Source organism: Callithrix jacchus, chromosome 5, assembly GCF_049354715.1.
Source record: "Callithrix jacchus isolate 240 chromosome 5, calJac240_pri, whole genome shotgun sequence".
Lineage (NCBI taxonomy): Eukaryota > Metazoa > Chordata > Mammalia > Primates > Cebidae > Callithrix > Callithrix jacchus.
The window spans coordinates 95,043,530-95,059,556 of NC_133506.1; the positions used below are offsets into that span (position 1 = coordinate 95,043,530).

The 16,027-nt window shown below is 36.9% G+C and overlaps 1 protein-coding gene across 1 annotated transcript in view; it reads left to right on the plus strand.

Annotated features, from left to right (window-relative positions):
• The window catches only part of BRIP1 (BRCA1 interacting DNA helicase 1), a 180,310-nt gene that overhangs the window by 97,150 nt on the left and 67,133 nt on the right, over positions 1 to 16,027 (plus strand). Inside the window, exons 14-15 of the mRNA XM_002806832.6 lie at positions 8,526 to 8,685; positions 9,911 to 10,032. Coding sequence (XP_002806878.3) covers positions 8,526 to 8,685; positions 9,911 to 10,032 — 282 coding nt within the window. The remainder of the gene's footprint in view (positions 1 to 8,525; positions 8,686 to 9,910; positions 10,033 to 16,027) is intronic.

Below are 16,027 nucleotides of genomic sequence, written 5' to 3' on the forward strand. Positions count from 1 at the left end.
CTTCTGAAAGAAGCATTACACATAGAAAGAAACAACCAGTATTAGCCTTTCTGAAAATATACTAAAAAGTAAAGAGCATCAACATAAAGAAGAATTTACATCAACGAATGGATAAAACAGCCAGTTAACATCAAATGGCAGTAACCCTAAATTTAAATAGACTAAATCTTCCAATCAAAAGATACAGCCAAAACCCAACGGTGTGCTACATCCAGACCCATTTCACATGCAAGGATACACAAAGACTCAAAGGGATGGAGAAAGATTTACCAACCAAATGGAGAGCAAAAGTAAATAAATAAATAAAAAGCAGGAGTTGCAATTCTCGTATCTGAAAAAATAGATTTTAAAGCAACAAAGATATAGTGGTAAAAGGATCAATGCAACAATAAGAGCTAACGACCCTAACACCCAGATACATAGAGACTTAGACTCAACGAGACAGAAAATTAATAAGGATATCCAGGACTCGAACTCAGATCCGGAACAAGTAAACTTAGTAAATATTTATAGAGCTCTCCACTTTAAATACACAAAATATACATTCTTGTTAACACATCACACCTACTCATAGGTTTAAATGAAATATTGATTGGCCATTATTAATATCTATTTTTTAAGAATAAAGCAACATTTCCATTCTCTCTCCCTCTTTTTCTTCCTCTTTCTTCCTCTCCTTCACTACTTTTTTTTTCCTTTCCTAAAAAAAAAAAAAAAAAAGTAATCCAAATGGGAAAGGAACAAGTAAAATTGTTCTTGTTTGCAGGCATAATCTTTCCTAAAGACCTTATTTTTTAAAAACTGTTAGGTGGCTCACACCTGTAATCCCAGCATTTTGGGAGGCCGAGGCGGGTGGATTATGAGGTCAAGAGATTGAGACCATCCTGGTCAACATGGTAAAACCCCGTCTCTACTAAAAATACAAAAAATTAGCTGGGCATGGTGGTGCGTGCCTGTAATCCCAGCTACTCGGGAGGCTGAGGCAGGAGAATTGCCTGAACCCAGGAGGCGGAGGTTGCAGTGAGCTGAGATCTCGCCATTGCACTCCAGCCTGGGTAACAAGAGCGAAACTCTGTCTCAAAAAAAAAAAAAAAGGACTAATAAATTGGGTAAAGTTGCATTATGCAAAATCAACATATAAAAATCAGTTGTATTTCTATAAATTGACAACAAACTGTCTGAAAAGGGAATTTCCATTTGCAGTAGTACTCACAAATAAAATGCTTAGGAATAAACTTAAGAAGGTAAAAGACTTGTATATTGAAGCCTATAAAACATTTCTATATATACCTTTTTATGTTTATTATTTTATTTCCTTTTCTGTTTTCCACAGTGGCTTATGCCATTTTATATTCCCACCAGCAAAACACAATATTTTATTTATTTATTTTTAAATAGCCTTCCTAACAGGTGTGAACTAATACCTCATCGTGGTTTTGATTTGCATTTCCGTGATAATTACTGATGTTGACCATCTTTCCATATCCCTGTTAACCATTTATATGTCTTCTTTGGAGAACTGTCTATTCATGTCCTTTGCCTGTTTTTCAATTGTTTTTTTTTTATATTGAGTTTCTTATAGATTTTGGATATTAACCCCATATCAGATACGTGGTTTGTAGATATTTTTTCTCATCCTTTAGGTTGCCTTTCCGCTCTGTTTTTTACCTTTACTGTGCAGAAGCTTTTTAGTTTGTTGTGGTCCCAATTGTTTTACTTTTATTGCTGATGCTTTTATGTTATATCCATAAAATCATTGTTAAATACAGTGTTATGAAAAATTTCCCCTGTGTTTTTTCCTAAGCATTTTACAGTTTCAGGTCTTACATTTAAGTCTTTTTTTTTTTTTTTTTTTGGGACAGTGTTTCACTGTTGTTACCTAGACTGGAGTGCAATGTCATGATCTCGGCTCACCGCAATCTCCGCCTCCTGGGTTCAAGCAATTCTCCTGCCTCAGCCTCCCAGGTAGCTGGGATTACAGGCACACACCACCATGCCCAGCTAATTTTTGTATTTTTAGTAGAGACGGGGTTTCACCTTGTTGACCAGGATGGTCTCGATCTGTTGACCTCGTGATCCACCTGCCTTGGCCTTCCAAAGTGCTGGGATTATAGGTGTGAGCCACCATTTTGAGTGAACTTTTGTGTATGGTATAAGATAAAGGTCCAGTTTTATTCTTTAGCACGTGGATGTTGTTTGCCCGAACTATTTGTTTAAGAGACTGTCTTTTCCCCATTATGTATTTTTGGCATCCTTGTTGAAGACCAGTGATCATATATGTGTGGATTTATTTCCAGGCTCTCTATTCTCTTTCACTGGTCTATATGTCTTCTTAATGCCAGTGCCATTACTATTTTGATTATGGTGGCTTTGTAAGATGTAAATGTCATGAAGCATGATGCCTGTAGCTTTGTTCTTTTTTCTCAAGATTGTTTTGATTATTCAGGTCTTTTGTGGTTACATATTAATTTTTGTATTTTTTTCTATTTCTGTAAAAATGTTATTGGGATTTTGATAGGAATTGCATTTAATCTACATTTGTATTAGTCTTTAAAACCAATGGTCCCCAACCTTTTTAGCACCAGGGACTGGTTTTGTGGAAGACAGTTTTCCACAGACCTGTGTTGAGGATGGGGTGATGGTTTCAGGATGAAACTGTTCTACCTCAGATCATCAGGCATTAGATTCTTATGAGGAGCATACAACCTAGATCCCTTGCATACACACTTCACAATAGGGTTTGCACTCCCATGAGAATCTAATGCTGCTGCGAATCTGACAGGAGATGGAACTCAGGTTGTAATGCTTGCTTGCCAGCCTCCCACCTCCTGCTGTGCAGCCTGGATCCTACCAGTACTTGTCTGTGGCCTGGGGGTTGGGGATCTCTGCTTTTAATGTTTTTTAGAGGACTGTGCACAGTGACTCACACCTGTAATCACAGCACTTTGGGAAGCCAAGGCAGGAGAATCACTGGAGGCAGGAATTCAAGACCAACCTGGGCAATATAGTGAGACTCCATACCTACAAAAAAATAAAATTTACCAGGGCATGGTGGCACCGGCCTCTAGTCCTAGCTACTTGGGGGGTTGAAGTAGGAAGATTGCTTGAGCCCAGGAGTTTCAGGTTACAGTGAGCTATGATCACACCACTACACCCTAGCCTGGGTGACAGAGCAAGACTGTGTTTCATAAATAAATAAAAATAAAGTAATAAATAAATAAAATTAAATAATAAAAATGTTTTGTAGAATTGGCATTGAGGCCATTTAGGTCCTTAGCTTTTCTTTGATGGGAGACTTTTTGTTACTGATTCAGTCTCCTTACTAGTCTGTTCGGATTTTCTGTTTCTTCATTATTCATTCTTGGTAGGTTGTATATTACTAGGAATTTGTCCATTTCTTTATCCAATTTATTGTCATGTAATTTTTCAGAGTAGTCTTTTATTATTTCAGTGGCATCAGTGTCTCCTCTTTCATTTCTCTCCTTTTTCTTAACCAGTTTAGGTAAAGACTTGTCAATTCTGTTGATCTTTTAAAAGAAAACAACTCTTAGTTTTATTGTTTTTTTCAATTGTTTTTCTGTTCCCTATTTTATTTCTGTACAAATCTTTATTTTTGTTTTCCTTCTGCTAACTTTGAGTTTACTTTGTTCTTTTTCTAGTTCCATGAAGTGTAGAATTGGATTACTTGAGAGCTTGCTTTTTTAATGTTGGCATTTACCACTATAAACTCTCCTCTTCATGCTGCTTTTGGTGTATCTCTTACTTTTGGTATGTTGTGGGGTTTCTGTTTTTTCACTGGTCTCAAGATAGTTTTATAACTTTTGATTTCTGTTTTGACTCATTCATTGGTTGTTCAAAAGCATGTTAATTTTCATATTTTTGTAAATTTTCTGGTTTTCTTTCTGATGCTGAATTTTAGTTTCATTCTGTTGTGGTTACAAAAGATACCTGGTATTAATTTTAATCTTACATTTACTAAGACTTACTTCATTACCTAACACATGATCTGTCCTAGAGAATGTTCCATGTGCAGTTGTGAAGAATATGTATTTTGTTGCCGTTGGGTAAAATGTTCTATACATATCTTAGGTCCATCTGGTCTCTAGTATTCAAGTTCTGTTTCCTTATTGATCTTCTCTTTGGATGTTTTATTCATTACTGAAGGTGCGGTATTCTACGTTCCTACTATTCCTGTATTGCTGTTTATTTCTCTCTTCACTGTGATCAGTATTTGCTTACTATATTTGAGTGCTCTGTTATTGGTTATGTATATATTTATAGTTGTTAAATATTCCTGGTGAATTGACCCATTTATCATTCATTATATAATGTCCTTTTTTTGTCTCTTGTGACCATTTTTGACTTAGATTCTATTTGGTATCCTAGAATTGCCACCTCTGCTGTCTTTTGGTTACTGTTTATATGTAATAACTTTCTATCTCTTCACTTTTAGCGTATGGGTATTCTTAAAGTGAGTCAGTTGCAGACAGCGTTTTTATTCAGCCACTTTATATCTTTTGATTAGAGAATTTAATCCACTTACATTTAAAACAATGACTGATAAGGGAAAGACTTACTATTATTGTCATTCAATAATTGTTTTCTTTCTATAGGTTTTTTGTTCCTCTTTTCCTCCCTTTCTATCATCTTCTGGAGAATAAAAAGTAATATAACTTCTTAGCTGTGTTTATAGAACTAAAGTAGTTCTTCCTGTTTAATTAAAGCATATTTGAATGATTGCTATGTAAAGAAAAACATTTTGTCAGTTATAAAATTTCCGTTAACAACAAAATCTTAAGTGCTAATAGAAACTTAGAAAAATGTAGCCTATTTTTAGTATATCTCTGCTTTCTCCTTTTTGTTCTCTCCTATTCTCTGAAATTATAATTTTATATATAATCATTATATGCTGACAATTTTGTTTAAAAATTTAATACAATCAACTAAATTTTGAGTCAATAAGTTAACTCAGATATATCAATGTTACCAACAGCCTTATTTTGAAGACAAGTTTTTTTAAAGACCCAATTGTATTATATGACAATTTGTTTTGTATTTGCTATAAAAGTTTTCTTATGGGATTGATATTACTTATTCTGCTTTTTTATTGTGGTACTTGATATTTATTTATAAATCTGGCCATTTCATGGTACATAAATTTCTGAAGTCCTTAGAAACCAAAATAGTCAGTGGGCAGAATGTTTTTCTTCATCCCTTGAAACAAATTGGAAATAATCACACACATGATACTTGCTTCAAAACAATTTAACTCATATTTAAGTCTTTCATAGTCTGAATTCTTTTCTATATAATGGGAGAAAAAAATCCCTGTGGATTTCTTTAGGGGAAATTTTGTACATTTACCAGTTCTTTGTGTCTCAAAGTTTTCTTTTATTTTTTCTGTTTTTTTTTTTGTTTTTTTTTTGAGACAGGGTTTCTCTCTGTCACCCAGGCTGGAGTGCAATGGCATGATCTTGGCTCACTGCAACCTCTGTTCCTGGGTTTCAGTGATTCTTCTACCTCAGCCTCCAAAATAACTGAGACTGCAGGTGTGCGCCCCCACACCCAGCTAATTTTTGTATTTTTAGTAGAGATGGGGTTTCACCATATTGGCCAGCCTGGTCTCGAACTCCTGACCTTGTGATCCACCACCTCAGCCTCCCAAAGTGCTGAGATTACAGGCGTGAGCCACTGCACCCAGCCCAAAGTTTTCTTAATAGATTTTTAAAATCTAATTGTAGAATATATTTCAGATTCATCAACATAATGGTCATATTCAAATCGCATGAGAGGTTTTTCTCTAGATCGTCAACATTTGTAACTTACAGTATTACAAGTTCATTTGTAACTTAGAGTATTAGAAGTTGTTAATATCTCATGATCAAGGGATCAGATATAAAATGTTTTCAAATAGAGGAAAAACAGTATGTCTGTGGATTAAATTCCATTAATTATCAACAATTATGCAAATTCATGTCATGTTTTATTTCGTTTTATATCCTCTTGAGGTATTTTTATCCTTTTCTTAGCTGGTTATTCAATAGATCAATCTATTTTTAATAAATTATTCTGAATTATTGGCTTTGTAGTAGGCTTTTCTCTTCAACTGAAGACCCAGTGTCTAATACACACTATTGCTCTGAATATTCAATATTCTCAGAAGGTTTTTTTTTCTTCATACTTTCTGTGTACTGGTGAGAGAATTTGATTTAGAAATGGTACATATTCAAAAGGCAAATAGCCAATCCATGAAACACTCAAAATAGAAAAGACTTTTAGATCAATGATTGCTCTGCTTTTTAACCCAATAACATGGTTATTAGGGGAATTTTAATTTTTATTCATCAGGGAATCCTGATCACTGTATAGCAATTAACTATTTTACTAATTAGTGGTACAAAATTTGTTTTATGGTCTTATTAAGAAGTTTAAAAACAGTTAAAGGTAAAATTGAGGAAATAAACTATCTTTTTTTTTTTTTTTTTTGAGACGGAGTTTCGCTCTTGTTACCCAGGCTGGAGTGCAATGGCAAGATTTTGGCTCACCGCAACCTCCGCCTCCTGGGAGGCGCAACCTCCGCCTCAGGCAATTCTCCTCCCTCAACCTCCTGAGTAGCCGGGATTACAGGCACATGCCACCATGCCCAGCTAATTTTTTGTATTTTTAGTAGAGACAGGGTTTCACCATGTTGACCAGGATGGTCTCGATCTCTTGACCTCGTGATCCACCCACCTCGGCCTTCCAAAGTGTTGGGATTACAGGTGTGAGCCACCGCGCCCGGCCAGAAATAAACTATCTTATAAAAATTGATCAGTTGCTGTTTTCCAGAGAATTGGGGGTAGTTTCTTTAACTGGTCCACATTGTGTAGAACTTACAGTTTATTACAAGTGGATAAAACAATTTAATTTAAATAATAATCTCTAATATTGGCTTTTGTCTTCATTTATTCGGTTTTATTAACTTCTCTCTCTGCATTTGCTATATTTTATTTTCTAGCTTCTTAGAAAGAATATTTGATTCTTTTATTTTGACATTTTAAAAATAAATATATTTAAAGCTATAAATTTATTTCTAAGTATTGCTATGGCCGTATGCCACATGTTTTGAATTGTGAGTGCTTTTCTTATTCATATCTAAAGAGTTCATGGATTCTACTATGTTTTTCTATTTAACTCATGTTTTTTAAGAATATGAGTTTTGGCCGGGCGTGGTGGCTCAAGCCTGTAATCCCAGCACTTTGGGAGGCCGAGGCGGGTGGATCACGAGGTCAAGAGATCGAGACCATCCTGGTCAACGTGGTGAAACCCCGTCTCTTCTAAAAATACAAAAAATTAGCTGGGCACGGTAGCGTGTACCTGTAATCCCAGCTACTCAGGAGGCTGAGGAAGGAGAATTGCCTGAACCCAGGAGGCGGCGGTTGCGGTAAGCTGAGATCGTGCCATTGCTCTCCAGCCTGGGTAATAAGAGCGAAACTCTGTCTCAAAAAAAAAAAAAAAAAAAAAAGAATATGAGTTTTATGGTGATGTATGTTGGTTCACACCTGTAATTTCGGCATTTTGGAACGCTGAGTCAGGAGGATCTCTTGAGACCAGAAGTTTGAGATTAGCCTGGGCAACAAAGCAGTATCTTATCTCTACAAAAAATATAAAAACTAGCTGGGTGTAGTGGTATGCACCTGTGGTCCCAGCTACTCAAGAGGCTAAGATGGAACGATTGCCTGAGCCTAGGAGTTTGAGGCTGCACTGAGCTACGATCTTGCCACTGCACTTCAGCCTAGGTGACAAAGACCCTGTCTCTAAAACAATCAATCAATCAATCAATCAGCCAAGGTGGGTTTTTGTATTGGGCTTAACTTTTAATCTACCATGACTTTATATTATTGACTTTTAAACTACCGTGGCATAATTGTTGAAATACATGATCAATATGATAAGGATTGCTTAAAATTTGTTGAATGTCCTTTTGTAATCTAGCCCATGGCTGTAAATGTTCCATTTGTGCCTATGTATTTTTCTACTTCTGAGTCTTTATATCTTTTTTTGATGCAGGTAATTAATGATGATCAAATACTCAAATAGTGAGATTATCTGCCTATATACTTAGTAAAATGATCTTAAATCTTCATCATTTGAAGACTATTTAAGAATATTAAGAAACTTCACCTTAGGTTTAAAGAGAGAACTTATAGTTTGTTAACTTTGACGGAGGTTTTTTGTTTTTGCTTTTGAAATTGCCAAGATAGTAGCAGCAGCAGCAGCAGCAGCAGCAGCAGCAGCAATGTTGGTGGTAATGGTAACAACAGCAGCAGCAGCTAACTGTGTGCCAGCACCATTCAAATCTCTCTAAATCTGTTAATAAATGTAACCACATAACAGCTCTATGAGATATATTATTTTTCTCATTTTTTAGATGAGAAAAGACACAGAAAGATTAATGTTCTTACTGTAATCACACTGGCTTAAACAAATAAAGGTGCGTTTTGTTCAGCTAAACACACAAAAATAATTTTTTTTCCTCTCTTTAGTTATTAGAAAAATTGAAAGAACGTTGGCTCTCTACTGGCTTATGGCATAAACTGGAGTTGGTGAAGACAGTCATTGTAGAACCACAGGGAGGAGAAAAAACAGATTTTGATGAATTACTGCAGGTGTACTATGATGCAATCAAATACAAAGGAGAGAAAGGTAACTGGAAATTATTTCATGATAGAATTATAATTTTATATTATCTTTTTAAGTGAATTAAACTTAAGAGAAAAATTACAATCCAGAGTGAAAAGAAAATAAATCAGGTAAAGAAATTCTTTTAATTGCACTTGTCCTCCTATGAATATTTTCACTTGGGTATGCTGATTCAACTTTAAGAAAAATTATGCCATCGGGTATTATCTCACAGTCTTTTAGTGCACTACCTGAAATAGTTTGTGCAAAAAGGCAGTTAGGATATATAAAAATATATTCCTTACTAGCCAAATGAGACCTTTATTAGATGCAATCAGTACACTTTGTGCTTATATTCTATTACATAAGGTAAACTTGAATTTTCAAAACATAACTGAAAACTCAATTCCAAGTTAGAGCTTATCCCTGAAGAGTTTGATGTGAGGCTGGGCGTGATGGCTCATGCCTGTAATCCTAGCACTTTGGGAGGCTGAGGCAGGCAGATCACTTGAGCCCAGGAGTTCGAGACTAGCCTGGGCAACATGATGAAATCCTGCCTCTACAAAAAATACAAACATTAGCATGGCATGGTGGTGTGTGCCTATAGGCTGAAGTGGGAGGATCACCTGAGTCCAGGAGGTCAAAGTTGCAGTGAGTTGTGATTGTGCCACTGCACTTCAGCCTGGCTGACAGAGTGAGATCCTGTCTCAAAAAATAAATAAGTAAAATTAAATAAAAAGTTTGATGTGAAGGGCTAATAGTAATAGTTTATTAACAATGCAAGAAAGAGGTTAATTTAACCTGTCAATCTTTTTATGATGTATGTATATATATGGTGTTCTCTGTGTGTGTTTTAAATCGTTTTAAATATATTAATTCCATATGATATGTATTATTAATTGAATTATTTCATTTATTCTGAGAATTACTTTCAGGTGGCAAACGTAATAATGCAACTTTTAAATTAATAATGCGATTATTAAATAAACCTGTTTATAATCACACAGTCCTTATTCAATTGCTATTTTGATGTGTTTTTACTGTATAATTTATCTGGAGGATGCACAATTTGTAAATAGGTTTGCTACCCTTTTGCATTTGAACTTTTAAAACGTTATCTCATAATACTGTTTTACTTTGATTTTAAGTTTGCTACTATAATTACTATATTTGTAAATCAGGTATTTTCAAAATGACAAAGATAAGCAATTTCTGAGAATTTTGGATATGCTTTTTTCTCTTGCTTAAGATGGAGCCCTCCTGGTAGCAGTTTGTCGTGGTAAAGTGAGTGAGGGTCTGGATTTCTCAGATGACAATGCCCGTGCTGTCATAACAATAGGAATTCCTTTTCCAAATGTGAAAGATCTACAGGTAGGCCATCGAAACCTTAAGTTTCATTTTTACAGTAGTCATTGGTTTGTAGAAAGTTAATTGCAGGGATCCCTCATTTTACTGTGCTTTGCTTTATAGTGCTTTTTTACAAATTGAAGATTTGTGGTAACCCTGCATTGTGCAAGTCTGTTGGTACCATTTTTCCAAAAGCATGTGTTCACTTGTTTCTATGTGACATTTTGGTTAATTCTCACAATATTTCAAACCTTTTCATCATTATTATATCTGTTAGGGTGATCTGTGATAAGTGATCTTTGATATTACTATTGTAACTGTTTTGGGGTGCCTCATACTACACCCACGTAAGATAGCAAACTTAATTGATAAGTGTTGTGTGTATTCTAACTGCTCCACTGACCAGCCTTCCCCCATTTCTCTCTCCTCGGGACTCTCCATTCCCTGAGACACAACAGTACTGAAATTAGGTCAGTTAATAACCCTACAGTGGCCTCTAAGTGATCAAGTGAAAGGAAGTATTGCATGCTGTCTTTTGGACAAAAAGTTATTTTCAAAGTCTGGTCCTGGGTCGGGTGCATTGGTATCACCTGGGAACTTAATAGAAATAAAGACTTTCAGGCTTATCCAGACCTGCTGAATCAGAAACTCTTGAAGTGGAGCCCAGCAATTTGTGTTTTATCAGTCTTTTTTTTTTTTTTTTGAGATGGAGTTTTGCTCTTGTTACCCAGGCTGGAGTGCAATGGTGCGATCTCGGCTCACCGCAACTCCGCCTCCTGGGTTCAGGCAATTCTCCTGCTTCAGCCTCCTGAGTAGCTGGGATTACAGGCATGCGCCACGATGCCCAGCTAATTTTTTGTGTTTTTAGTAGAGACGGGGTTTCACCACGTTGACCAGGATGGTCTCGATCTCTTGACCTTGTGATCCACCCGTCTCGGCCTCCCAAAGTGCTGGGATTACAGGCTTGCGCCACCGCGCCTGGCCATTTTATCAGTCTTAACCACAGACTTATGGATCTCTCTATGGAATTCTGGGGTCTTTCATCCATCTGACTCCCTTCTCTCCAGTGTCCTGCCTTGCAGATTTTGTGATTTGGTCACTCCATATTCTGATCTCTTCCACCTCAGCTCAACAGGACCACTGCACTCTGCTTGTATTTTAATGCTCTGCGCTGTGGTCAGGAAATTATACCCAAGCAGAGAGCTGACAATAATGGAGTTCACCTAATGAATTCCACTTAGCTCCAGAATTACAGTCTTGTGCTGTCTGGTGTCTACTACCTGAAAGCAGTTGCTCTGTTTTGCCTGGTTATGGGATTGCTTACAATGGAAGAAATATTCTCAAACCAGTTACTCAATCTTGGCCAGAAACAGTTGTATCTCATTATCACTGATTGTTTCTTAAATGATATATTCGGAAAACTATAGTAATAATTTGAGCCTAAGTTGAAGTTATTGTTCATCAAGGGGGATTTTCTTTTACTTCCTACAGGCATTTGAAGGTGAATCTGAGAAAACTTGAGATTTTCTGGCCACTGAGCTGACTCATTGATTATGATCCATATCCCTCCTCCCAGGGTACAGTTAGGGTCTCACACCAAAGCAGGAATTCTTTCATTAAAATCGTTATCTTTTTAATTGTTAATACTTTACTAGGCACTGTGAATTAGATAATTTTACTTTTATTTTTCTAGTCCATAGCAGTCTTTAGGTAACATTAATAAGCAGTATTTCTTTTGTTAGCCCTCAATCTTCCCGTAATCTCTGGACCTCTTCAAAATTTCTGAAAGTCCTCGGAGTATCTCACTTGATGATTCATAGTCTAATATTTCAGCCTCCAGTAACTTTGGTGGTTTCCTCTTACCTTTCTCCAATTAACCAGTGCTACTCCTGAGAGCGCTAATGGCTATGCCCAAGGCTGGGTCTCCTATTCTAAAATGGCTGATGTTGCCTACTGATAAAACAGTTGACATTTACCCAAGAAAACTCTTGTTGCCATCAACAGCTTCAGTGCTGCATTCCACTGAAGGGGAGTGCTACTGGTGGCATGGCTATTGGCACTGGTATTGTCTCCTTTTAATGTCTGATCATTTTACTCTAGCCCTGTATTATTGCACAAAGGCTGCTTGTTAAAGTGGAAAGAATCCGTTTCCCTTTTTAAGTCACACATTTTCTTCCAATGTCTTAATAAAATACAAATTTTTCCTTGTAAAACTAATTCTTTCTATTTTTGCCTATGTCCTCTCTCTTCCTTGGACCCTATGAGTTCTTTAGAGCTGGAAAAGAAGAAAAACTCTGTGGCCATACTAGGTTGTACTAGCTATTATAGGTACATAGTAACAAGGCCTAAAAGGATCGTTAAGATTATAATTCTGATTACAAATAAGAAGAGAAGGGAATGATATTCAGAGTAGTTATCAAAAGAATTTTAACTTTTTTTTTTTTTTTTTTTTTTGGGGGGGGAGGAAGGCAGGAAGGAAGGGAAGAAGGACGGTAGGGAGGAAGGAAGGGATGAAGGAAGGAAGGAAGGAAGGAAGGGAGGAAGCGGGGAGGGAGGGAGGGAGGAAGGGAAGGGAAGAAAGGAAATCAGGCAATGAAAGAGACATTGCCGACCTGGATCTAGAGGTTTACAAGTTGATTTCTTTTTTTTTGAGAGAAGGAAAGAAAAAAAAAAAAAAAAAGTAAAGGAGAGGAAGAAAGAGGAAGAGAAAGAGGGAGAGTAAATGGAAATATTGCTTTATTTTGAAAAAAATTGGGTATTAATAATGGCCAATCAATGTTTCATTTAAACTAATGGGTAGGTGTGATGTGGTATTGACAAGAATGTATATTTTGTGTATTTGAAGTGGAGAGCTCTATAAATATTTATTAAGTTTACTTGTTCTGGATCTGAGTTCGAGTCCTTGATATCCTTATTAATTTTCTGTCTCATTGAATCTAAGTCTCCTATCTGGGTGTTAGGATCATTAGCTCTTGTTGTTGCATTGATCCTTTTACCACTATATCTTTGTTGCTTTAAAATCTATTTTATCCGATACAAGAATTGCAACTCCTGCTTTTTATTTATTTATTATTTATTTTTGCTCTCCATTTGGTTGGTAAATCTTTCTCCATCCCTTTGTTTTGAGTCTTTGTGTATCCTTGCATGTGAAACAGGTCTGGATGTAACATGCCGTTGGGTTTTGGCTGTGTCTTTTGATTTGGAATTTAGTCAATTTAAATTTAGGTTTACTGCCATTTGATGTTGACTGGCTGTTTTATCCATGTGTTGGTGTAAATTATTCTTTATGTTGGTGCTCTTTACTTTTTGGTGTATTTTTAGAAAGGCTAATACTGGTTGTTTCTTTCTGTGTGTAATGCTTCTTTCAGAAGCTCTTGTAAAGCAGGCCTGGTGGTAATAAAATCTCTGAGTTCTTGCTTGTTCATAAAAGATTTTATTTTTCCTTCAGTTGTGAAGCTTAGTTTGGCTGGATATGAAATTCTGGGCTGAAGGTTCTGTTCTTTGAGGATGTTGAATATTGGCCCCCACTCTCTTCCGGCCTGTAGAGTTTCTGCCGAGAGATCTGCTGTAAGTCTGATAGGCTTGCCTTTGTGGGTTATCCGACCTTTCTCTCTGGCTGCCCTTAGTATCCTCTCCTTCGTTTCAACCCTGGTGAATCTAACGATTATGTGCCTTGGGGTTGGTCTTCTTGAGGAATATCTTTGTGGTGTTCTCTGTATTACCTGGGGTTGAATGTTGACCTGCTTTGCTAGTTTAGGAAAATTTTCCTGAATAATATCCTGAAGGGTATTTTCCAGCTTGGATTCATTCTCTCCGTCGCATTCAGGTACACCTATCAAACGTAAATTTGGTCTTTTCACATAGTCCCACATTTCTTGGAGACTTTGCTCATTCCTTTTTATCCTTTTTTCTCTAATCTTTTCTTCACGTTTTATTTCATTAAGTTGGACTTTGACCTCTGATATCCCTTCTTCTGCTTGAACAATTCGAGTGTTTAAACCTGTGCATACTTCTCGGAGTTCCTGTATTGTATTCTTCAGTTCCATTAATTCACTCATACTCCTCTCTAAGTTGTCTATTCTCAATAGGATTTCATCAAGCCTTTTGTCAAAGTTCCTAGTTTCTTTACGTTGGACTACAACATGTTCTTTTAACTCACCGAAGTTTGTTATTATCCATTCCTTGAAGAGTGATTCTGTCATCAGGAGGCGCTCGTTCTCCGTCAAGCCTTGTTCCATTGTTGATGTGGAACTGTGATCATCTTTAGACGGAGAGGCGTTCTGACTTTGAGTATTCTCAGCTTTTTTACGCTGGTTTCTTCCCGTCATTGTAAATTTATCCTCCTCTTGTCTTTGAAATTACCAACTTTCAGATTAGGTCTCTTGAGTGGACGTCCAGGTTGTTAGTTCCCAGGGCCAGAGCAGCAGCGTTAAAACTGATGGTGCTTTTCTGCCCAGGATTCTCCTGTCGGGCTTCCTTCTTGTTTCCGTAGTAGGCGACTCTGCCTTCCTGGGGCTCCAAACCTCGGTCAGAAGGGGAACCGGTCCCGTTTACTCTGCTCCGAGAGCTGCCGCGCCGAGGTGCCGGCGGAACCGCTGCGCCGACCACGAGTGTCGCGCTGGCGACCCCTGTGTTTCCACCACTGGGGGATCTTCTGCTCCGTGAGCGACCAGACTTTGTCTGAAAGTGTGGCGTCCTCTAGTTCTCCGCGCCTTCCCTGAGAGCTGCAATCCCGGGATGTTAGCGATTGGCCATCTTGGATCATTCTCCAAGAATTTTAACTTTTTCCATAATTTTTAGTAAAAGAAAACAAGCTGTAAGAAAATGTGATGAGAATACAGGTAATTATTATGTTATTCTTCATTATTTTAAAAAAATTCTTAAAATTAAAAAAATACATTTGTGAGAAAAGAAAATTACATTTCTCTTTTCTCCACCTTTGCCTCAACAGCTATGATTATGATCATTGTTAATATACCAACCTGGGGGTCTTAATGCTTTTTTCCTCAGGATAAATTATTCCTAGACAAGATCACAGTCTGTCATGCAAAAAAGATACCTGGTGACTTACTCTGACATTCCTCAATCATGATCCTACTTGTCATAGTTCTGCTTATCTGAATATCAGTGGGTCCAGTGCATAAAACAGCAAAATAACAGAAGCATCAATGGGTTCTGGGTAGAGGGGAGGAAGGTGGTTTTAAAGGGTTATGCCTAGTGGTTCCCAAAAGGTGCATGTAGGATGGACACAAGAATAGTTCAAGCTGCAGGGACAAGGGATAGAAAAAGTAAAATTATATACCAACAGTACTCGATATACTGGGAAGTGTATTTCTTATTGTTCTATGTCTGGATCAGTTCTTCCTCTGTAACAACTCCAAAACTCAGTGACTTAAATCAGCACTCATTTATTACAGATGCTGCATCTATGGAGTGATTGGGTGGCAGATGATCTAGGCTTGGGCTTGGTTGGTTGGCACTCTTGATTTTAGCTGGGCTCAGCTTCTCTGCCCTAGTTGACTGTTCTGTGTTTAAGTCAGGTGAGTCAGCCCTGTTCCACCTGTATTTCATTCTTTGTGGACCAACAGACTAGCCAAGGCATGTTATCATTGCACTGGCAGTAGTACAAAAGGGCAGGCTTAACTGGGTAAGCAGTTAAATCAAATACGTATTTACATCACATCTGCTAACCTCCTCTTGCCCAAAACATGTCATATGCACAATCTCAAAGTCAAGGAAGGGGAGAAAAGGGATAATTTATTTCTACCACACATGGCAAAGGACTTAGAATCATGACTTCAAAAAGGAGTTCTCAGCTATGACATTTTTTTATAACTAAAGGGAATTTGTTAGTTATCTGTTTATAAGCTTTAAGAGTATAAGCATGCAGTTTTTATAATGATTAAGAAGGCCTTTTATCATTTGGAAATGCCCAGGATATAGCAATCAATACCTAAAATATTTGAAATACATCAGAGCATCATTATGGGTGATTTCTTAAAATTTTTATAAATGGTTA